At 33.0% G+C, this 24709-nt stretch overlaps 5 protein-coding genes across 8 annotated transcripts; 2 read left to right on the top strand and 3 right to left on the bottom strand.

The window, feature by feature from the left end:
- The first annotated feature begins 713 nt into the window (after positions 1 to 713).
- Positions 714 to 1334, top strand: LOC127150187 (uncharacterized). Its single transcript, XM_051087255.1, has one exon. It carries the CDS (start codon positions 809 to 811, stop codon positions 1175 to 1177), a length of 369 nt encoding a protein of 122 aa, XP_050943212.1. The 5' UTR covers positions 714 to 808; the 3' UTR covers positions 1178 to 1334.
- A 2784-nt stretch (positions 1335 to 4118) lies between these two features.
- Positions 4119 to 6999, bottom strand: LOC103494429 (tubulin-folding cofactor C). Its single transcript, XM_008455593.3, has one exon. It carries the CDS (start codon positions 6851 to 6853, stop codon positions 5783 to 5785), a length of 1071 nt encoding a protein of 356 aa, XP_008453815.2. The 5' UTR covers positions 6854 to 6999; the 3' UTR covers positions 4119 to 5782.
- A 504-nt stretch (positions 7000 to 7503) lies between these two features.
- On the bottom strand, positions 7504 to 13257 carry LOC103494428 (uncharacterized). 3 transcript variants are annotated; one of them, XM_051087251.1, is made up of 14 exons: positions 13060 to 13257; positions 12801 to 12866; positions 12678 to 12726; positions 12228 to 12373; positions 10689 to 10790; positions 9650 to 9706; positions 9454 to 9554; positions 9273 to 9354; positions 9096 to 9188; positions 8572 to 8636; positions 8374 to 8437; positions 8224 to 8301; positions 7841 to 7949; positions 7504 to 7768 (listed from the first exon to the last, which is right to left on the bottom strand). In XM_051087251.1, exons 1-11 carry the CDS (start codon positions 13180 to 13182, stop codon positions 8398 to 8400), a joined length of 924 nt encoding a protein of 307 aa, XP_050943208.1. In that variant the 5' UTR covers positions 13183 to 13257; the 3' UTR covers positions 7504 to 7768; positions 7841 to 7949; positions 8224 to 8301; positions 8374 to 8397. The 3 variants fall into 3 exon arrangements, with proteins under 3 accessions (XP_050943208.1, XP_050943210.1, XP_050943209.1); XM_051087253.1 differs by having other exon boundaries at positions 8572 to 8647; positions 13060 to 13256; XM_051087252.1 differs by having other exon boundaries at positions 8374 to 8647; positions 13060 to 13256.
- Positions 13258 to 14793: 1536 nt separating this feature from the next.
- Positions 14794 to 18068, bottom strand: LOC103494427 (peroxidase 17). The gene is made up of 3 exons (XM_008455591.3): positions 17678 to 18068; positions 17392 to 17583; positions 14794 to 15527 (listed from the first exon to the last, which is right to left on the bottom strand). Exons 1-3 carry the CDS (start codon positions 17912 to 17914, stop codon positions 14946 to 14948), a joined length of 1011 nt encoding a protein of 336 aa, XP_008453813.2. The 5' UTR covers positions 17915 to 18068; the 3' UTR covers positions 14794 to 14945.
- Positions 18069 to 20992: 2924 nt separating this feature from the next.
- LOC103494425 (polyadenylate-binding protein 2) lies at positions 20993 to 24433 on the top strand. 2 transcript variants are annotated; one of them, XM_008455587.3, is made up of 6 exons: positions 20993 to 21152; positions 21238 to 21340; positions 21802 to 21872; positions 23287 to 23478; positions 23968 to 24089; positions 24177 to 24433. In XM_008455587.3, exons 1-6 carry the CDS (start codon positions 21051 to 21053, stop codon positions 24223 to 24225), a joined length of 639 nt encoding a protein of 212 aa, XP_008453809.3. In that variant the 5' UTR covers positions 20993 to 21050; the 3' UTR covers positions 24226 to 24433. The 2 variants fall into 2 exon arrangements, with proteins under 2 accessions (XP_008453809.3, XP_008453810.1); XM_008455588.3 differs by lacking the exons at positions 20993 to 21152; positions 21238 to 21340; positions 21802 to 21872 and adding an exon at positions 21934 to 22387.
- Positions 24434 to 24709: the final 276 nt, after the last annotated feature.

Below are 24709 nucleotides of genomic sequence, written 5' to 3'. Positions count from 1 at the left end.
TTTATTGCGCAATAATTAATGACATTAAATAACTTAAAAAAAGGGCTATCCAAAAGATGTAGCAAATCAAGTTATCCTCTCCCATTGGTTCAACTTAAACAGACACATACGCATCATTAGCCAATTAAAGCAGAATCCATCTCAAAATCAATTGACAATTAATAAAAGAATTACCTCATATCATCTATTTACATTTTTTTCAATTTGAGATATTCATTGTATTTCTTTAAGATGATGTGCCTCTTTTGGTTTTTTATTTTTTCGACCGAATTTCCGCCTTTGTCTTCGTGAGAACACTAATACCATTGAGAGGTCGGTGGTTTAATCCACCACCTCGCCTCGTAGTTGTTGCACTAAAAAAAGTACAAAAAAATAGAACTATGTGTTTTTTAAAAGTTGTGAAGTCTCTAACTGTCAAATTTTCAACTTGGAACCTCTTCAAACGTTCCACTAAGTAAGACGTAATCATCGTCGTCATATAAAATAAATAATTAAAAAGAAAAAAAAAAAAGATCACTCACGTGAACATCATACCCTTAAATTATAACTTACCATTCAAAACCCTAAATGAGTTCCCAATTTTGAACAACCTTTTTCAATGTTTGATTCTTATGGAGCCCGTGAGTCCTTATATTCATCATCTGCCTTCAAATTCTTATCTATAAATATCCCAACATCATCACTTTCCAAATCTTCATCAAACCCCAAATCAACTAACCTCAGCTCTCTACAAAAATTCCCAAAAAAACATATCTATATATCTATCTTTGTTAACAAAGTACACACTTCTGTACTATAGGGGTTTTCCATGTCGGTTTCTTTGGAAGCTTTGGCAATGGCTGGGATTGATTCCAATGAGTGGGGTATGGACGCTCAAGAATGGGAAAGAAACGAGATCGACGTTGTTCCACCACATTTATTAGCCGATGAAGAAGATGACGAGGATGGTGAATATGTAACGAGTACTATTAGTAACTATTGCTTTCGCGTTGATGGGTCCTTCGGGGGATGGCGTCGGAGAGATTGGAAAGCTGATGGCGCCCATCGCATTTTGGGGATTTTTTATAGTCTAAGCAAAGTCATAGAGAAAAGGGCTTCTAATGGGATGAATTCAGTGAGAATAATAGTTAGAACTATTTTAGGGTTTTTGATGGTGATGACCAATGAAGATAATTAGTGCACAAAGATCCAAGATGTAGCAAATTTGGTGGATATTTTGCTTCCAATTTTACTGTATTCATTGTTTGATTATTAGTGAGTTGAAGAAAAAGTTGATATGTTGTTTTTATTTACATTCTTTTAGAATATAGAATTAAGGATGTTAATTACGAAAGTTGAAGTGTATATGTTATGTTTGTTGAGAATAATAAGAAAAGATTTGTTGAAATATACTTCAAGTTTCTTTTTTCTATTATTGTAAGTGTTTATTAAGGATGTTAATTACGAAAGTTTAAGCTTAGGCAATAAATTAATTGTAATTAACCTGAATAAAAATATAATAATTTAACCAAAATATAAGCTAGATCTACAATAATGTGATTGATTCATAATAAACGTTCGATTGGATAGTATATCTTTGTAGGAGCATTTGTGACTTTGGATATTTTTCTACGATCATATTGATCTCGTTAATTAAATCCAAATCAGGGCATGCATTCTTTGTCACAAAACAAATTAATAATCCATCTTTTCTGTGCACGTATGTTTCTTTTCTCTATAAAGACGATATCTACTCTCTGTCTCTTTGAAATTAAAAGAACGATAATCATACTTTTAAGTACACCAGCAATATTAGTCATTTTAAAATTAAAACTACTAATTCTTTTTTTCTTTTTTTGGATTGAACTCATTTATTATTCTTTTTTTTTATTTTATTTTATTTTATTTTCATTTGCTCAAAAAATAAACTTAAAGATAATTACAATGTATAATACTTTTAGAGCTAATAATTAAGTACATTGTAACGTTTTTAATGAATTACAAATATAACAAAATTTATTTGTGATTGGCTCTCTCATTTGGTAGATAACTTCTATAAATCTAAGAAAACTACATCTAAAATTTGTTGCATTATGCTATATGGCATGATTGCTATATTTGAATTTGCATACAAAATGATCGATATAAATCGAAGATACTTCTAACACACATATACATCCGACGATGAAAAATCAGAAGGCATTGAACAATTTCTCGAATAACCCTAAGAATGTCATTCATGCATGTAAACCATCCTAAATGATCCTCCCATATTGTCACTTCGAACTGACGACTTTATAATAAGTTTATTTTTCAAGATTGGCGTACCAAAACACCATTTTAATTGTTTACCAAGCCAAGACCATTCAAACCCTAAATTTGTGTTCTCAAATTTGAATTAACTTTTTCCAATATTTCGATTCTTATGAAACTCGTGAACTTAATTATTCAACCTTTTTCACAAAAACCCACATCCTCTAGCTCTTCAGATTTCATGTTTATATATATGTTTGTATATTTATCATTCATCACATTCAAGAAATCAACCCAATTAATCTCTCAATATTATTCCCAAATCATCAAACCTCCGATTTCTTATTAACCATGACGGTTTCTTTAGAAGCTTTGGCAATGGCGGGGATTGATTCCAATGAGTGGGCTGTGGATGCTTGAAGAATGGAAAACAAGTACTCATCAAATGGAGAATGAACATTCCACCGCATTTATTAGCCGACGAAGACGAAGAAAATATAGCAAGTACAGCAGCCAAGGAATTATGCGTTTCCGGTCACCGAAAAGATAACGGTGAATGTAGAAGATAGAGAGGGATCGACAGAGTGCATCGTAAGAGAGTTTATATGTGTATGAATTACTTGCAAAAATTTAGGTAGAGTTCGATCGTAAGTTGTCATGGTCATGTTTTGTAATAAAAGAAACAAGTTTATCATCTTCTTCAAGAGTCCAAGGACCTATTTTGAGGCCAATTTCATCACAAGAAGAAGAAGAAGAAGATGATGATGATGATGATGATGATGATGATGGAGACCTTCCCATATTCTACTTTTCTTTCTCTCTATGTTTTGTTTTTTCTTCCCACTTTCTTCAAGAACTCAAAATTTAAGTTCATATAGAGGAAGTCTACTTAGATGTTTTATTTTATTTTACTAATTTTTCAAAAAAATTAAAGGAAGAAAATGGTGGCTTCCCACTTGGAAACAGAAATGTTTTTGTTTTTTGTTTATCTAAATTGCCAATGTCCCTTTTTATCCAACTTTCCACAATACCAATTGCATTTCTATTTTGGTTGAGTTGTTTTTTCTTCTTCTTTTAAGTTGGACCTTAAATGTGTTTGGATACTCTTTCTGAGCTAATAAATGAAAATTATTGCATTAAAAATTCATTTGGTTTTGTAATGTAGATTCAAGATATTGTTTGACACTTTTTCTTCACATGTTTTATCTTTTGCATCTTTGTCTACATATTTTATTGTCGATTCAACTTTGATTGGTTTGGTTTGTTGATTGAGTTCATGAGTAAATTTCCTAATTTATGTTTTGAGTTCTTAGGAGTATATTATTTTTATCAATTATGTAATGCTAATTATTAAATAAAAGGAAAGGGAAAGGGAAAGGGACGAAAGGGAAAAAAATCCTAAATTTTTTTATTAATTTGTTTTCAATAAAATACCCCAATTTGTTCTTTTTGTTAAAAATAATAATAATAATAAGACTTGAAATTAGGAAATTTAATCTATACAAATGGATTGTACTTGTTAGGGCTATTAGGAAATTCTTTTCCTAAAAGAAAAAGAATGAGATGATGTCACTCTAACCATGCTTTTTATTTTGTTATTTTTTGAATTCAAGAACTGTGGGGGGACGAGGGACAGATGTGATACCAATATAACTAAACTAAACTCATTTTGACTAGTTAGTTGCTTGCATTGCTAGGTTTCTACTCAACAAGGCTCGACCTAGATATAAAACAAGTTTCGTTTTAGAAATGGAAGAAACTCAAATTTGTAATTTGTCCTTATTTTAATGCTCAAATAATATTGTTTATATATCCATCAAGTTCACTCAAAACTCTCGCATGACAAATACTTCACCAAAAAATTTAAGATTAGGTACAAAACTTACTTCAGAGATAGTACCAAAACTTTATAGAATGTGTATATCAATAAAAAGAATAATAGAATATTTAACATTTCAACTCAAATTTACATCATAAGTAACAACATGAATTGTGTGAAGTAAGTGGTGGACGTTGATGACGACTGTAAAGCGATGATCGCCATTTGAGGCATACGTTTCCTTATTTTTTAGGCAGGATGGCATACCGATGGATACTTGTTAGCAAACGAATAAGCCGACAAATGAATATGTTGCTTTATACAATATTTTGAGGGTTGCACCAAAGCTTTGGCTCAAATTTGGAATCCGATCACGAAAGCTATGGTAAGAATTGTTGAGGATAAACCTAAAGGAGGCTTCCATTGGGGGGCATGGAGGATCAAGCGAGGCTACTGCCTTTTGGTGAACTTCCTTCATCAACTAAAATATGATGAACCTGAACCTCATTGGCTCTATAGTCAAGGATGCTGCTAAAGCATCATTTGAGACTATTTCTTGCCACTAAAATGTGCATTGTCCTTTGCATCTTGGTTTTGGTTCTCTTTGGTAAACTTTGGGCTGGTCGGTGTCGCTTTCTATATCCATAATCTATCTATGATCTTCTGGCATCTTGAAGAGAACGAAATGACAACATTTTCAAGAATGTTTCCTCTTCTTTATAGCTCATCTTTCTTCATTTTCAATCAAACTTCATCATAACTTACATATGAGGTACTTGAAGTTTTTACTCCCTTCTTTCATTTATCATTGAAATTGTTGCTCTCTTTTATAAAAGAAAAAAGGCAACTTATCCAATTGCAAATCTAGTAGCTAAGCTAAGCATTAAATGGCTAGGTAGATATCAATGTTCTAAGACATGCAATTCTAGCTTCTTTTTTATAACTGTGAGCGTCCGAACGAGCTTGCGTGCATCTTAACTAATCTCAAGTGGCAACTTGCTTGACCCTATAACATTTAGATGTCAACGAAACTTATAGAAAATTAATTCTTAAGTAGCTGACCACCATGAATTGAACTCATGACTCTTAGTTATCGAAAATCTATCTCCTTTTTTACTACTAGATCAACTCACGATGGTTGACATGCAATTCTAGCTTCAAATTCAAGAACAAAACATGACATCTAATTTGTTCGATGCAATTACCAAATCTTCCATAAGCATTCATTAGATGAAAACTCTCGGGACATATATCAGTTGTGCTTATGATCAACCCTTTAAAGAACTCTCTCCAATACTTTTACTCATCATAGTACATCAAAATTTGAGACTAAGCATACACACAGGAGCAGAAAGCCTACGAATCATGTTTCCAGAACTAATATTCAATTTTGAGACAATGTTTCATTCATAACCATACTAGTCTAAATCTTCATGGTATGAAAAAAAAATGACAATAATATTCCTCAAGTCATAGTTATCAAGCGGCTATAGCAACTCCCGAAAAGGCAGCAAGAAAAACAGCCAACCCAAGAAATATTTTTTGAAAAATCACCAATTGAAAGGGAGAGAATTTACTAGGATTCCCAGTTTTGTACACACACAATCACAGCAAAATCAACTATTTGAAATTCTCTATGATGCATCCTACTGCTCTATTAACCAAACAAAACCTTGAAAGAAAACTTGGGATTTATCAAAAGTAGAGATGAAAAACTTAACTTTCAAAGGCTCAACCTTCTGTGAGTGAGATTTTGATGGTGTCAATCCGCTCATCCTCCGGCAAAATCGACCAGTTCGGGGACGGCACGGCTCGCAACCAAAGAAAATCATCTACATTCTCCCAATTTCCTGTCTCCACGCCAAGGCTTGCATCTGTGAGATCTTCTTCAATTCCTTCGTAGCTCACACGATACGGAGCGAATCGCACGCTGCTACTATCTTCAATGATCGGCCTACTCCTGACTCTGAGATAGAAATCGCTGTTCTTAGCGTTGTGAATCCGGATTTGATGGGAGGCCATTGCAAATGTACATTCCTGAACATCATCAATTAGAATTGAACCCATTACAGGTCCCGTATAAACTTTGCAGTTTCTTAGTTTGTGAATAAATAATGCCCTAACAGTACCGATCAACTTGACCTCACAAGAACTAAGACCCGAGATAGTGAATTCCCCAATATCTGATCCCTTGAAATTCTTTACCAGAATCTCTCCATCCTTGTCTCTGATTCCTGGAGAATCCCGCGCGTTATAACTCGCTTGCTGTTGCTTGTTCGTTAACATAGAATCGGCATTTCCAAGCCCTGGATCTTTCGACTCTGATTTTTGGTCTTTCTTCGTGGCTTTGTTTTTGAATGAGAATTTCTTCTTAGGTAGCAACTCAGAATTTAAATTATCGAGGGCTTGTTTCAATTCCGAAATGGATTTGAGTGAAGCTCGTACCTCGTATGAGGGCAAGGAGTAAGAGGATTCGGCAACGAGCTTCTCGAGGTCGGAGATTGAGGTGGATATCCCATCGAGGTGAGATCTGAGTTGAGCGGGGTCCGGCGGTGTGAGGCGGCATTGGGCGAGTGCCGACTCGATGGCGCGCTTGGAGTCGGAAAAGCGGACGAGAAAGGAAGAAGTGGAAGAGGTAGAGGAATCGGATTCTGATCTGCGAGTTATAGAATTCTCTAAGCGAGTTTGATTGCGAATGGCTAGGCGTTCGATGACTGAAGCGTGCTTCTTTTGGAGATTCGCGTCTGAAGGATCAGAAGGAATAGAATTAGGGATCGACGAAGCTCCATCAGCGTCCGCCATTAATGGGTGCTTCAGTTGCGGCCGCGGTTACAATTCCCCGAATCTGCACAAGTTTTTTTAATTTAACGATGACGGAAAATAGGTTGGGTTATACTTCAAATTTCAAACCAACCTTATAGTTGGAAGCCTCAAATTTATATAAATCATGTCTTAAAATTACAAAAAGCGGTTTTACTTATTTTTCGAAATTACAACTTTAAAATTGTATGGTTATTTTGATATAAAATTCGTAGGTGAGATTCTTCCATTTTGAAAAACAATAATTTTGTTATTTTGAAATTTAATTAAGGTTATCTTAAAAGAAAATCTATTGATAGAGATTATTCGAGATGGAAATTAATAATTTAGTTATTTTGAAATTAATAAGATTGAACAAAGTTGAATCAATTCGATATATATTAGAAAGAGTTTATGATATGGTTTACTATATCTTTACCACGTTAAAAATAATTAAAGATTTGTAAATGCAGATTAATTATCCTATATAGATGAAATAACTATAGTTCAAAAATGTAGGTATTTTGGTATTTTATAAAATATCATGCTAATAAAAAAAATGTCATTTGCTAAAAATCAAAAGAGAACAGTTTTGCCATTTTTCAAAATGTGATATCTCTTATTATTCTTTTCTAAACTACATAGTAGACCTATTTGAATAAAAAGTAAATACTTAGGTGCATTCCGAACATTATCCATATTTATATATCCTTTCTTACCACTCATATAAAGAAAAAAAATTCAAAAAAAGAATGCATAAAGATTAGTAGAACCAACAATCTCCTATTTAGGAAGACTAAGGTTACATCTCCTTTTATGTTTGAATATTTGACATAACAGATGCTCGAAACGACTCCTCATCTCGTATCAAAGGTGGGATACTCCACGATCCAAACCGATGCGCTGACACCTTACCACCTGATTACATGTCAAAATAAATATGCCTTTCATATTTCAGGAATTTGTTCTTTAAAATGTTGAACCAGTTACCTTCTTTAGTGGCCTCTTCACATCTCCTTTGGTAAAGTGAGGATAAATGAGGATCCAAAGCTTTTAATAGTTTGTCATACTTTTCCTCAGCCTCGCTCACATATTTTGCCTGAAAATGGTTACCGCACGAACTTAGTATTAAGAATCAAAGATGCGGTACAACCCGTATTATATATGCCGGTTACCATGAGTAATCTGTTGAAAAGGATTATGTTTGGTTCAATTACAAATTTAATCTTTGAAATTTGATCTTGGTGTTTATTTAATCTTTGAATTTTAAGCGTTTGATAAGTGATTTGAACCGATCAAACATCAAATCTCTTCTATGTAATTTGGAGCTGCTTCAGAAATCAAATGAAATTAAAGCTACCTCAAGCACTCACCAGCGCTGTTGGAGCTGAAGCTCCATACATCCGGACAAACATCCGCAGAATATTGAAATTATTCTCCAGTACATCATCCTACATGAAGATCATAGCTTTTAATTGCAGCTAAATGGGTCAGAAAATGAATTAGAGAACCGGTAAATTCACCTCATAATCAAACCTAACAGAAGGTCAACGAGTGAACCCAGCATCAAGGGAAACCAGTGTTGTGCTTGCCAAATGATATATTCAAATTAATTATTAGTAGACATCAATTCAGGAGACGAGCAAAGCTATTAGCAGAACTCAAAATGGGCGATTGGTCAGAGTGCTTGGAAGCAGGAGGAGAGAGGGCAGAATACTTACAAATCGTCAGCTATCTCAACTAGCAATTCTGAGATTGATAGAAATTCCATGTGCAAGTCATTAACCTTCACAAAAACTTCAGCACGACACAATCAGACTAACAAAGTAAGGTGGATAACAGACCAAAAACAAATTGCAACGCTAACACATCAGTTAACAACTTGACACAAGAAAAAATAGTAACAAACTGTTAGATCAGAATATTGACAAAAGTACTAAAGAACACAAGAACAAAATCCATATTAGGTTTATAATTCAACCACTTGAATCCCCCAGATATTTTCGGTAGGACTAGTACATATGGTAATGTATCATCTTTAGCAAGTACTTCTCGAAAAGTTAGATTATTAAGCTTCTAAAATGAAATATTGGGCGGTAAAGCCCACTCCAATACTCCATAGCAACCCCCCAAGAGCTTAGCTTAGCAGTAATTGACATGACTTGTCCTAGAGGTGGAAGGTTCTATCCCCTATCTCTATTATTCTTGTGCTAAAAAAATGAAATATTAAATGAGAAAGAATTACCTTCTGTCCTCTCAACTGATACAAAAGAAGGTTCAACACTCTATAATCAAAAGATTTCAGATGAATAGCCCGCATTACATCTTCAATAGAGACCTAAACAAAATAGTTGGGATCAGCAATAGCACAAGGAGTCCCTATATGAAATAAATAAAAATAAATTAAGACTACAACAACTACCTTCCCATTGCTCGCCAATGCACCACATAGGTCCCTTTCCAAGGCCCAATACTCCTCTCCACTTCTTAGTTCATGGACCAATCTAGGCATTGGAACAAACAAAAAAGTCAATATTGCCATTCAAAGTAAGTCCCCAACTTCTCAAGTGGAAAAGAACATGGTTTGGAGCAAATCATCAGACCTGTCTGTCAATAAGCCATGTGATTTAAAGAGATTAATAAGAGGTCGAAGTGGATCAGATTTGATAGCACTTAGAATCTTAGTGCTCTTTTCATTTGTTTCCTAAATCTCAGTGGAAGTATCATATGAAAGTTTGTCAGCTAAATGCAAAAGTTCTTAATTGCCATGTTTCATCTTATCCAGTATTCTATTAACACCTGAGATTCTCCAAAAGCAAAGCCTCCCAAAACTATCTTCTCATTCAAAGTGTCCAGCTGCAGCACGAAGATAAATTCAATAAGCACAAACAAAACAGAACCCAAGGTCACTGAGACCATTGTAAAGACATGATTGGGTTATAGAAGTGGGCATGAGCATTAAAAAAAGAAAAAGCAAGCCATCCGATTGAAACCAACAGAACCAGCTTCAGTAAGTCGACTTAATGATACATTTCGATTTGGGTCAGTTGGTAAAGCCACCGAATATATGATTTTTAAAAAAAGAATAAACATAAACAAATAAATAAATGTGTGTTGTGTGGCAATGTGTTGCTGCGGCTCCTTAGGAATAACTTCTTTCCTATTCTCGTGTCTCCTTTCTCCACCTTTATTTTCTTCTTCTCCTTTCTTCTTCTTTTCTTTTTTCTTTTTTCTCCTCTTATCTTTCTTCTCTTCTCTTTCTTGTTTCATCTCTTCTTTCTTCTGTTCCTCTTCCTTCTCTTCTCCCTTTCTTCTTTTCTTCTCCCTCTCTTCTTTTTAATCTTCTCCTTTCAGTACTTCTTTCGTTCAATTCACCAAACATGGAACCTCTTCAAAACTAGTTAGCACCAATTTGAACCCAAAACTGACACCAACTGATCAATGATCTCCTCTATATAGATGTACTACTTCAAGAAATGTGTATTTATATTCACACCACACTCAGATGAAGTTTCTTCATTCAGCCAAAGTTCATTTTAGCAAAAGATCTTCAAATGTACTCCACCCACTAATTTCTATACTTGTTTAAGTTGAGACCGAAGCAAAATTCAAATTCATTTCTTCTTACTTTCTTTCTTTCTTTGTGTTTTTCTTAATAAGAAACAATTGATGTAACATCCTCCAACATTCGTATTAATCATTGAATAGTTTTTTCTCTTCTGCCCCTCTCTTTCTCTTTTATTTATTTATTTTTTTTCCTTAACTGCAACATTATCCTTGAACCTTTCCACATCTAATTTTCCACCAAAGACAACTAAAGAAAAGAGTAGGACATAACCTGATATATGTAACTTTCCGTAAATGACAGAATGGGAAAGTATTTGAATACAGATTGAGGTTTGTTTGCATCCATTCCGTGAAACATGAAATAAGATCTGAACTGCAAAATGAATTATAATGTCAGCTTGTTATATGGCAGAACTGTCATAGCCTAGGTTCACTAATCCAAAAGATTCTAGATATAAAAGAATTATTTTAAAGGAAAAAGGCCTAAAATCCAAAAAGAAAATCATGACAGTAATTGTATGCCTTGAGACCTGAATTAAAACAAGAACCGAGGTTACAAAATGGGGAGGGGTGATAAGACATCTAACAAGCCCATGATATGGTTGTTAAGAGCGGTAAAGTAAGTAGACACTGAGTTACGTGGAAACCCGATTACCAGGAGATAAATCACAATTGACTTTTTTATTAATTTCTCATATTAACAAAAGATACAAGAGAGAAGATAAAAGGCAACATGCTTATGACAAAAAAGGAAAGGAAATTAGGGTAAATCCTTCATTGGGCCAAGGCCATTAATTCTAACAATGACTTACAACAGCACGTAAATAAATAAATAAATAAAACCTTCCCAGTTTAGACCAGAAGAAGAGGAAAAAATCAATAAAAAGAAAGTTCCTCAATTGAACAAATTAACCTCTTTGAAGACAATGTTTTTAAATCTAACCGATTCCAACTTCAATTTTGACACTTTGTACCACTTCTCAATTTTCACTCCATGTAACCACCTTCTAAACTAAGAAGCATGGATACGAATACAACATGCACATAGGACACGACACAAAACATCATGACACTTCATTTTTTAAAAGTCTAGGAAAGCATTATAAAATATACATTGTTAAAAATATATACCATTTTTATATAAGGAAATACAAAGTTAAAAAGTTGATGCATTTATATGCTTAAAAAATGAATTTGATGCATTTTGCTCCCAAAATTTATTCAAAGTTAAGTGTTCTAGACATGTCTAACAATGTTGGACCTTTATGGAATTTGTATAACTAGTAAGTAGTAACTAACCCACTCACTGCAATAACAAGTGTCCAATATACATGTCCAGCAAGTATCAGAGTGTACAAGTGTCTAAAGCATGTCAAACACGGACACCCTAGCCAAATCAAGTGTCTCCTTCTTACTTCTAAACCTGAGATTCCAATGTGTTGGAGAGGAAATACCAGCAGTCTGTCACAAAATCAGCGAAATTGAATTCGTCGGTGAGCACCTCCAAGTTCCTCAGTAGGACCCATTAACCTAAAACCTTAGCTTTTCTCCATCAACTGATTTACTAGTGGAATATTGCTACAAAAGACTCCTGCACCCAGCTAATTTGAAACCCCTTACTTTGGAACAAAGAGGGGACAGCAAGGATGAACTGAACCAACCCAACCCAGCCCATCTACAGTTCTGAACCATATATGCTGCCGATACTAACCATATGCCATCAGAGGTATTTGTCAATTGAAGCCCCCAAATTTTTAATATTCAATCAAAAATTCAAAACAAAAATAAAAATTCCATTCCATCCACTTACAAAATCTTCAAGTGTGGAATTTGCACGCTGCATTGCATCCAAGCCAACCATAGCCATTTCCCCACAATAGTTCTGGGAAAAACCAAAATCCAGCTTATCGTCACAATAAGGCTGTAAAGTGTTTTCCATCTCCTTTCCCCTGTAGTCTGAAACAAATTAAACCATAGCAACCAATCAATAGTAAGGCAGCCTCCGCAACAAACATATAAAATTTCTCTCCAAGATTAATCATCAATGTATACCCTAACAAACACCAATAAACAAAATCATTCCACAACTTTCCTTAGTTTATTGATCAACGTCTACATTTCAGTTGGATCATAAGAATATATATCAAAGCAATCTTAGCTCAGTTGTATTTGACATAAACTTCCATCCTAGAGGTGGGAGGTCCAAATCCCCAATCCCCAATTGTTGTACTTTGAAAAGAAAATCATGAGAATATAGTACCTCCATCGCCAAGCAGCAATGATACATCGCCAAGAAACTCTTCTGAAAACTGTAGAACAAAAGAAAAGTTGATGACCACGAGTCATATCAATCAAAGTCATCAATGGTTTAGCTTGCACTCACCTTCGGCATGTATTCAGAAACCAAATCGAATTTATCGTCAAAGTCAAGCTCTCCACATGGTTGCACCTAACATACAAACACAATTCAATTATCAAAAAAACTCACATAAGTACAACGATTCATAAACACCTTTAAATCAAGCTACAATCAAGAAACATAATATTTTACTTGGGGAACTGGAGGAATTGAAATGTTCAAAATTCAAATTGGATGAGGAATTTAGATCGTCAAGCAGAGATTAAGTTAAGTGAGAAAGTACCAAAAGGAGAACGAAATTGGCAATGAATCGATTGGAGGAAGATGAAGAAGTCATGGAGATTCCGCGGGACTCCATTAATGTAATGAGTGAATGTACTTGTTCTAGTTTCCTTAGTTCTTCCATTGCCTTCGCTTTCTTCTCGTTCTCACCCAGAAATTGATGGCTCGCTACTAACTCGTCTTTTAAATTTGTGCTTTTGAAACCTGAATGAAAAATATATATATACTCCTCACTTTCTGCCCACCTTGAATTTAATTTCCTACTCTTGATTTAACTAACTCATTTTCTTTTGTGAAAAAAACTATATTTTATAACCCAATAATTTTTTTTTTAAATTAAACACTCCAACATATAACAAAAACATATCATTAACTTATTAAAGACTAATTTATTGAATCAATAGTCTTTTTAAATTCTAAGATATTAGTAGGATTATTTAAAAAAAAATTTGGAGTGTATTGACTGATAAATGTTCGAAGAAAATTGAATTTTTATTTAAATAATGATTAAAATGTGTTAATTATATTTAACGACCAAATATTATTAATTTATTTATAATATGATTTGTGTTAAAATTTTATATAATTTATAGTACAAATAAGTTATATTTTTTTTAAGAAATGGAATTTATAATTTGAGGTATTATGTTTCTAAATGATTCAATTTTTGTTTAATATATTCTTGTATTTTAATTTTAAATTTTAAATTTCGAATGTAATGAAAATATGAAAGATATTTTTTATGTATTTGCAGAGTTTGAATCATAAAATTCGGAAACAATTTTTGAAAACACATTTCATTTTACTGTGATATTTGTTGAAGTGAAGTATAATTGGAATATTTTCATTCCTTTTAGATTTTTCATTTAGAGAAATGTAGAAGATTGCGTATTCTAAAATGAGTTTGTTGAAGAAAACATATTGAAATCCTTTAAAGGTGAAAAATCATAGTCAAATAATATAGTTAAACTAACGTTGTACTATCAATCTAGACTATATAAAAAATCATAAATAACTTTTTTTTAGGTCCAATGTCTAAACTATTGCTTTTTTTTTTTTCGTCAATGTTATTTATTATACTTCATATTGATCCAAACAATTTCGAGTTAGTCTCATCATTAGTTCAACGATCAATGTTGACCAATCCGAATCATTGTGCTCTTTTACAAATTGGTTTGGATATGGATCTATTATTTCTTTAATTAAATAGTCCAAATTAGAGCCACTCATTTCAACCATATTTCGATTGGCCAATTGAACAAACTCCAAAAATCCAACCTAATATAACAATCCATTCTTAGACTATAATAGTTGGATATAAATTTTGTTATATATGAAAATCTTGCATTATATTATACATGTTAATAGTTTAGAAACGTTGTCATATTTTGTAAATAGTCCATACTTTTATATATAATTATTTTAATTCTAAAGATAAATTGCTCTCTCTATTTGTGTGTAGACATAACTAACGTGTTATTAGTGAACGACGTAACTCTAGCATGGATTCTTTATTGTTATTGTTTATCAAATGCGTGTTTAGGAGTGATTTTAATTTTTTTTTTTTAAATCACTTTTGTCATAAATCAAAATTACTCGGGATCACAACTTTTAAGTTTTAATTTTATCTTTTAAATATAATAATTTTTATATCATGAAATTGATTTAAAATAATTAAAAGCTTATGGTAGAACCCTTCTGGAAATAACTACTTCCAAAATCACACTCTGAAGCATCTCCTAAATTTGGTTGTCATTCATCTCTAAATAACTAAACTTTTACAATATATACTTCTCCTATACTAATAGTAACACATCTCATCGACTTAAATCAAACCTGTGGGAACAAACTTTTAACATACACCAAAGAAAAAAAAAAACCCTTTGTTTATATGATCACAGATTGGCCATTCGCTACCCGACAGTTCCTTCTCACTTCCCCCGGCCGGCCAGATTGCAAGTCACCCATCTTCAACATACCTTCTACAAAAGCCTTAAAAAATGCACTTTGATCTTTGCTAAACCACCTCACGTACCTTCTAGTTTCATAAAATGTGTAAAGAGTTTCATCAGAATTCAACAACCCCCTCCCACCAACCAAGTCCTTGAAGTACTGATTGTCAAAAATATAAGGTGTAGAATCAAGGTTGAGTGTGACATTTTCATCCACGCCATGAGGGCATTGCTTGAAGAGCTCTTCTCTAAACCTAGGCTCGATTGCTGGGTCCGGCCGTCCCGTACCGGATTGATTGTAGAGTCGAAACATGATGGAGAAACATCGGCCTTTGCCAATTGAGTGCGAACCTGAAAGAGATACCAAATCTTTGACGGAGAGGTTGTATTTGCTGAAAAGGTCAATGAGAGAAGTTGCATTCGCTCTTGGACTTGGCATGATTTGGTCTGCGTCCTCTTGGCTTGCTGTTAAACTGTCCAGCCGCCCCAGTCGCACTATCCAATCAGGGCCGCCTGTCTGAATAGATACAAGAAATTATGTCATTAGAAAAGAAAAATATAAATTTTATCTCAGCAATTAGAGAAATACATCATGCCCTCATCCTATTATCTTATATGGAGGGTGAGATATTTGATTTTTCCACCTCAATTAGATCCCAATTTTTGTTTTGGATCGAATATCCATTCATATAATGAGTTTTTTTTTATGACATATAAACTGGAGAGGTCGAACGTTTGACTTCGAGATTAATGGTATAAATATGGGTCAGTTAATATTATGTTCATCTTAACTCAATGAATTTAGATACGATGGGGTTAGGTATATTTCGATTGCAATCGAAAATGAGAGTTGACATCTTTAGATTTTTTTCAATGTGGATTCTTGACAAGAGGATGACATTTGGAAAGGTAGCTGGGGAGGGACCAGTTTGTTATGAATTTTTGGCAGGATTGTTGGTGGAGCTTTTAAACCATTGAAGTTACTTGCTTATGCAAGGGTTACTGTCCAACTCTGCTTTACTAACAAGCTACCACTATTATTGGGTACGTTACTAATTCAGTAAAAGGTATCTATCCCTATTAATTCTCTTGAAACAACTTATGAACCATACAAATATTATAAACACAGCTTGGACACTTTTCTAATCACTTAGACCTTATTTGATTACCGTTTGAATTTTAATTTTTTAAAATTAAGCTTATAAACATAGTTTCTTATCGGTTGTTTAGGATGTTTGGTTGTCTAGATTTTAGAAGTGTCTTCAAAATGAAAGGACAAAATTTAAAACCTAAAAAAAATATAGTTTATAAAACTTTGTTTTTGTTTTTTTTTTTTTAACTAAGAATTCAAATATTTATATAAGAATATTATGAACAAGAGATTAAGGGAGAACGAACACAAAATTTGAAAATGAAACAAGTAAAAGTGTTACAGTAAATTGACTTTAAACCAAGATGTGTTGCTCGAACATGGTAATACTACCAAATCTTGATTGACCGAATTAGGAAACATGCAAATTTGATTACTCTCTTTAGAAGAAACAAATATCACATTCTTTTAATAATGTTCTCTCATGTGGTTTAGGTTGAAAAATTGGTTCACATCATGTATTTTCTATATCACATACAATTTCTTTTGTGGTTGGGTAAAAAAAAGTAAGAAAATCTTAAAAAAAAACAGAGCATTTGATCAAATATTTTCATTGTAATAAATTTTATTAATGATTGTCAATTTTTTTTTTTAAGAAAACCGTAAAATTATAACAATATATCAATTTTTAAAATACATACACCCCTTGTTTGTCTCCATCGAAAAATTTGCTAGTCCCACAGGCTAAAAAATCAAAATTGTACCTTATTGACCTCTTACACTGTAGGCTCCAAGCTTCAGAACTCTCTGATTTTATAAATCCTTACCTTTCAATATTCTACCCCTTATCCCAAACATTTCCCAAATATTTTTCTTTAAATTAAAATCCAACGATTATCACGAAGTATTCAAATTGTGTCAACTTGATTGAAAACAAATTCCATATTGAATCGTTTTTAAAAATGAAGTTCACCCAAATTTCGGTTGTTCTTTGTTTGGAAACAAACTAATTAGCAAAAGATTTCAAACAAATAAATGGAATAACGGAACTGAAATGTTAAATTTCAGGACAAACATTATAATTGAAGGTCAGTGTTGGTTGATCGTTCCTCTTTTATTTCATTATGATCATCTATCTTCTGTTTTCGGAATTTCGATTTGTGGATTTTAGCAGAAGGATCGAGAGTGAAAAACGAAGCAAAGAAGATAAACATCAAGAAAAACAAATCTCAGGCACCTATAAGAATTTCATAACATAAAAAACAGAGCTAGAAGAAACGAGAGTACTCACCAAAGCAACAGCGTCTCTGGATGCCATAATTATGATATCTGCACAAGAAACGATGCCAGGACAAACCTTCTCCAAAGCCTCTTTCACTTCATCAACGACTTCGTAAGATCTAAGCGAATTAATGTTAGAAAGAGAGAGTTTCTCTCCAAGCATCGTCGGCGTATCATCTAGCAACATGGAAGCATCACAGCCCTGAATCACACAAAGGAAACGCCGATTCAGAAGCCAAACAGGTAAAGAAAAAACCAAAATCCAAAAGAAAAACGAACAGTTGGATATCAATTACATTAACGAAGCAATCGTGAAACTGGAAACGCATAACGGAGGCGACACTACGAGGTTCTCTGATGAGAGCTTTGTGCATCACAGAACGGACGATGGATTCGGCCTGAGGGCATGAGTTGGAGTAGAAATCAGGCCGGAGTTTGGCCGGAGAAAGGGATGGAAAGTGGAAGAAGAGGAAGAAGAGGAAGAGAGGGAAGATGCTATTGGCCATTGGTTGCGCTCTGGGAATAGAATTCATTCAGTTTTCACTAAAAAGGTTTTTTAGGTTCGGAAGCTTTTTATAGCAGAGCACAACGGCAGTGGCAGTGGCAATGGCAAGTAGTAGACGACAAGGCTATATGGGCTAAGGATGGCCAATAATTGCCATTTCTTTGGTCCTTGCCTCCTTCCACGAGTTAGTGTTATGAGCTTTGGATTTAGCTTTTATTTCATTCCTAAATTTTATGTTAGGATTTGATTTTAATTTAGTTTCTAATAAGTTTAAAATAATACATCACATTTGTATTTTATTCGAATTGAGTTCTTACATTTTAATATTTTTTATTCTTAACCTCAATTTTGTATTAAATACATATTTTGTTTTTAGAATTTAAGTAGATTAATAAATTTAAAATAATTAGAAGTAATTAAACTTCACTATTTTCTATTATATTCGTAATCCCTTCGACTTAATAAATAAATAAAGACATTTATTTGAAAGTGAGTAAGGATAAATTGAGATTAAAAATGTAAAATCTTGAAATCTATGGACCAAATTGAAATAAAAATCAAATCTTAAGAATAAAACCGAAACATTTTAATATTTCAAGGACTAAATTAAAACCAAAACCAGGTATAATATTTTGAAACCTAAGGACAAAATAAAATCGAGACCCAAAATTTAAGGAACAAAGAAGATATTTTTCTCCAAAACTCTAGTGGTAAGGTAGTACAATATTTTCATTTACTATTTGACACATTATAATTAATAGAATTTTTTTTCACAATACCACATTCTACTTATTGTATGCGGGTAATTATAATGAATAACAATTTTTAGAATAATATTTTAGTATGTAGCACTATTTTAAAAAAAAAAAAAAAACCAACATTTTCTACTTGATAAATTTTGTTCTATTTACCATTTTCAATAGTATTTAAATTTGCTATAAATTTTCTAATACTTATATAAAACAGTAGTATAAACTAATAATCAACACGTGTCAAATTATGAGTGGTGAATGGGTGTTAAGTAGTACTACAAAATCTTTTTTTTTTTCTTTACTTTTCATTTTTAATAGAAATATATATATATATATATATACATATATATACTTTGTGTAGATGAATACTAAAATTGAGATTCCATTTACTTTTCTACAATTGTAATTATGGGATTGATTATATAAGTTTGTGGGGGCTCTCCCTCCAACTATATTATAAATGTTAAATTGATGATATTTTTGTAACGGAAATGGAAGGTGGGGCCCACAAGTTTAGGTTTACATAATTATTCCAAATGTTGACAAAGTGAAGTAAGTAATAGTTAGAAACTTCAAATAGGCTTCCTCCCTCCTCCAATGAATGAAGGTCCTAAATGTGGTTTTTGTTGGAAAATGGGTTTAACCATTTTGGTCAAGTTAGGTTTGTCGAGAAAATCGATTTTATTGTGGTTAAAAATTCTTCTCTATGTGTCATTCTCCCCTCCCTTCCCATTTTTGGGTAATTTTTGCTAAAGCTCACTCTTTGCAAAATAGTTTAGGTGTCGTGGGGTTGAGTTATGTTGTAATAAGGTGGCCCATAATTTGGCCTAATATACCTTTTCATATTTTGATTATCGTTCTTTGGATTTTGGAATTGCTTCTTAGCTTTTGGAATCCACTAATTTGTTTTTTTAAAAAATAACAATTTTTTATATAAAAAAGGTCTAATTTATTTATCTTTGGGTATAGTATTCAACTTTAGGTATAATAAATCCTCATGGTCGTTTTATTTTGCTTTCAAACTTAGTTTTGAATCAAAATGCATCATACTAATAGAGATATTTGTCATCATTTATATCCTCCCGATTATGTTCTCAATACATGAGATGCACGTTAAACAGATTTTCATTCTTAAATTTATCAAAGAGTAAAAATTGTTGACATTAATTTGAAAATTTAAGTTTTAATTTGATAGAATTATAAGTCGTATATTTGTTTGAGTTAAAAGTGATATATGTATGTATATATTACATAAATCTATAGAGTTTAGTTTAAAAGTTCAAGAAGAAAGTGAAGTTTCAAGCAGAGCCAACCAACTGGGAAGAAGTAAACCATAATAATTCACACTTACAATGCACTCATATTTCTTCTGGCATATCCTTTAATTTCATAGGTGAGCAAATAGTACCCTATTAGATTAGAAAGTATGGTCTTTATGACAAAAGAAAAAAGACATGCCAAATTTTTTTTGTATGATAATTGATGAATGGAAGTCTTATGAAAAGTGGCTCACACAATCTAGTACACCCTCTTAGAAAGTATGGTTTTCATGACAAAAGAATGGTTGACTTGAACTAATCTTGAATAGTTAAGAAAGGGTCATAGGTTAAAGTTTCTTTCATCCCACTTTGCATTGTAAAATGAACATGAAATTTCCTTAGTCCATAAATTACAAACCTCTAAGAGAAAAGCACTAAGAAATTAAATGCATATTTCATTTTATGATTTTATCATTACAATTATCGTTCAAAATATATATATATATATATATATATATATATATAAAGAAAGTAATTGGTTTCATGCAATTTCAAACGTAATTGGATTGATCATTCTCAGCACAATCAAATTACGTTTGAATTTAATTATGGATCCCACATTTTATTATGACTATATAACATAAGTAAACGATAACAAACTTAATCGTCTTCTAAAAAATAGCCGATGTAATCAAATTAGGATGGTTTCTCGTATTATCATGATAAAATTTTTCAATGAAATAAATGACGTTGGTGTTTACTATTTAGATTAATTTGTAATTGACTGCAATATTGTACTAATTTTCCACCATCGTTATTAGGGTGATCATTGGTCGGGTGGGATCAATTTTATACAAAAATCGAGATAGAAAACCAACCTAGTTTGTTTATACCAAGAGAAACCGGATCGATTTTTTTTAAAACATTTTAATTAAACCGACCATCGAAGGCGGCTTTCAATCGTTCGAATAGGTTTTTTTAGTGGTAGATGCTCACGTTTGATATTCATTGCGCCTAAGTGGGCCGATGAACGATGTTGGGCCCCGAAGTGAAGTAACTTTTTTAAGGGCCCAACAATTCCGATTCTATGCAGTTCTACGCATCGAACGAGGAGATTTCTAGAAACCGAAGCGAAATTGCGAGCGAACGAGATATGGAGGAAGAAGAGCACGAGGTATACGGTGGAGAGATCCCAGTTGAAGGGGAGATGGAAGGGGACGTCGACATGTCCGCCGGCGACGACGACGCTGTCAAGGTTGCCATTTGTTCTTTTTCTTTATGTTTCTCGTGCTTTAGAGAGAATCAGAAGAATTACAATTGTGATCGTTTATGTGTTACAGGAGCTTGACGAGATGAAAAAGCGCTTGAAGGAGATGGAGGAAGAAGCAGCTGCTCTTCGAGAAATGCAGGCCAAGGTTGAAAAAGAAATGGGAGCTGTGCAAGGTTGTTTTCTTATGATTACGCATTGTTGTTTTCGTTTAGAAACATTTAGTTATGGAATTTCTTGAATTTGAATTGTGATATTGTAACCAATGATTTGGGGCTTGATTTTTTTTTGATGTGTTGTTGTGATATATTTGCTAGTATTTCTACATATCTGTTTTGTTTCTTGCATACAACAGATGCAGATATAGTTAGTGACTTGACATTATGGTTCATAATTGTTAAATTAAATTTTAGAATATGTTTATGCTTGGAAGTTTAGTTTTATGTAACCTAGGGGAGCAATAATCCTATGTGATTATGGTTTTAGACAAACCAATATTGAATTATTCGATCATGCTGGTTGAAAGTTTCTTAAACTGGGTGAATTTCATAGTATGCTATTATACTTAGTTTCTTCCTATAATTATTCTCCTATTTGACCTATTTTATTTATACCTATTACTGTTATGTTGATGTAGATCCTGCTGGTACATCAGCTGGTCAAGCAGGCAAGGAGGAGACTGATTCACGATCAGTATTTGTTGGCAATGTGAGAAGAAAAATGTCCCTACTGATGTCCTTTAGATTTGAGAAAAACTTTTTAGTTATTTGATCTGTGGAAAAATGTTATTGAAATGGGGAATTTCTACAAAAATTCAAAAAGAAAAAAAAAAAAAAAGGAAGGAAGAAGAAAAGAAAAAAGAAAGAAGAAAACTGTGAACGATGGTTGAAATACTGGTATAATGGGAAAAAATCATTGAGAAAAAGAAAGAAAGAAAGAAAGAAAAAAATCTGAAACGTCAAAAACCATTAGTGAATTGTTGCATTTAGAACAAAGGGACTGTTGCGAGTAGAACTTATGTTGCTGTAAGACATGCGCTTTGGAGGCTGAGACCGTTAAATGTGGAATAAAGATGTCGATGACTCAACTCTAGGTGACAACTCAAATGTCTCCGAGGAAGCAGAGGCGAGCCAAGTGCATGCAATTTTAGTTGCAGAGCCTTGTCAATGCTCGCAGTATTGTCGTTTGTCTCACAAATGAGCCGTAAAGAAGGAGGCGAGGGTGTAAGATAATCGCTTTTTTGTGGAATTATTTTTCTAGTTTGTGCTTCATTTGACCCAGTTAGACCAACTATTAGATTTTAATGCATTCATTTCACCTTAACCAAGTGATCTTTGAAAGAACTATGAGTCCTTTTCTTCATACTAGAAGAATTTACTAGATTTATTTATTAATCTAGACTTTTCCTTTTAGTTAGAAACTCAACCTGTCATCTTCCTGCAGAGAGTCTTCTAGTTTCAGTGTGGTAATTTTATTTCAAAACTATGTGAACTAAGATAAATGTGAGAAATCCTCTATGTTGAAGAATAAACACTTCATTCCCAATCATATCTAAAGTGGAACTGTTTCTACTAATTATAATTGATCTCTTAGCAGAGGGAGGCATGCTTGGACATGCATCTGCCATGTGAATCTCATGCCTCTGATTGACTGCTACTTCTAAATATGTTCATTGAACATGAGTTGGATTTTCGTGGTGATTCGGTGATTTTGGTTATAGTTAATAATTTCTGATTCTCTTCCCATCCCATTGGAAGTTTATTACTTCTCAATGTTGCTCTGGTGTATTTATCCCCAAACCTTGTTGATTACATGTGATGAAGTTTGCTTTATTTTATTTTATTTTATTTATTTATTTATTTTTTTTTTGTACAAAGCTTCTTGGCGTAAAACTTTATTAAGAAACCAACAATTAAGTCATATCGAAAATGTAAGTAGTGTTTATATTTATATTAAAAGCTAAACAACAATCATAGGACCTTTTTTTTAAAGATAACGACATACTAAATCTTTGCTGTTTGATGTGTTCGAGAACACATAGAGCTTTGTATTCACTTTTTATGGAACTTAACTATTTTATGCTCAAAGCTCTACTTCAACAATCAACATCCTTGTTTTGAAGGTTGACTATGCATGCACACCCGAAGAAGTGCAACAGCATTTCCAATCCTGTGGTACTGTCAACAGAGTGACTATTTTAACTGATAAATTTGGTCAGCCGAAGGGCTTTGCCTATGTAGAGTTTCTTGAAGCTGAAGCTGTTCAAGAGGCTCTCGTTCTGAATGAATCTGAGCTACATGGGCGGCAACTGAAGGTGAGTCCTTCATTTTCTCGGTTTTCCATAAAAAAAGAAATGGTTTTTCGTCCACAAAAGAAGAAAAAAAAGGAAAAAAAGAAATTTCTGGAAGGAGAAACCTTTCTTGTTCACTGGTTTGGTGTGAATATAGATATAGGTTAAATTTTAAATTTGGTTGTAGAGTTTGAGTTAGAATTTAGTCTTGATGGTTCATAATTAATATTTAGTCCCTAGGGTTTCATAAATAATTCACAGATGGGTTCAACGCTAAGGACATTTATGAGAATTTTATCAAATAATAGGGACTATTTATGAGGTTTTGTCAAAACTGTAGAGACTAAATTCTATCTTTAAAAATATATGGATTAAACTCTAACTCTTCAGTTTGACAAACCCTAGGAACAAATTTGTAATTCAACCAGATAGATATTATGCAATGCTTGGGAACTTCAATATCACTCTGACCAATATTGACCTTATTATTTTTGCTTCGTTACACCATTCCAGGTTTTGCCCAAGAGAACAAATGTTCCTGGTATGAAGCAATATCGTGCACGTCGCTATAACCCGTATGTGGGATTTAGGAGACCTTATGCACCACCATATTTCTATTCACCTTACGGATATGGGTACAGTTTCTAGTTTCCTAATATTGCATTGTCATGAAATTGTTGATTCTGCCAATTTCTTGATCCTTCAATATCCCACCAATGCAGGAAGATGCCCCGGTTTCGAAGGTCCATGAGGTACATGCCTTATTATTAGATGATGCCATATCATTGTTCAGGTTTAATAAGTTTGTCCTGAAAGAGTTGGCAGTTGCTTTTGATCCTCGAGAGAATAGAGAAAGGATACATGTCTATATTCATGTTATATTGTTATCTGCCTATTGCTTTTGTTATCTTGGATATAAATTACTTTGCCGTTTCAATAAGTACATATATATATATATATATATATATTTTTTGCCTAATTACCCGTTCATAATACACTGTGACACCATGTCCAGTTTTAAGGATGCGTCTTTTTGACTTTCTTGTGTTTATATGTGAAGAAAAAAATGTTTATAAAGGCTAAAAAAATTGTTATAAACACTAAAAAGTCAATTCAAATGGGTGCTTGACGTTTGAGAATGATTCTTCTCAATAATTTGGTTATTGTTGCTTCTACTAAATTGCATATCCTTCTCTATGCTGAAGTAAATTTGGAAGTTGAACCATTCAACAAGTTTTACCTTTTTAATTATATC

This window comes from Cucumis melo, chromosome 7 (genome assembly GCF_025177605.1).
Source record: "Cucumis melo cultivar AY chromosome 7, USDA_Cmelo_AY_1.0, whole genome shotgun sequence".
Lineage (NCBI taxonomy): Eukaryota > Viridiplantae > Streptophyta > Magnoliopsida > Cucurbitales > Cucurbitaceae > Cucumis > Cucumis melo.
The sequence above is the reverse complement of the archived record's forward strand: the minus strand, read 5'-3'. Positions and strand labels throughout refer to the sequence as shown.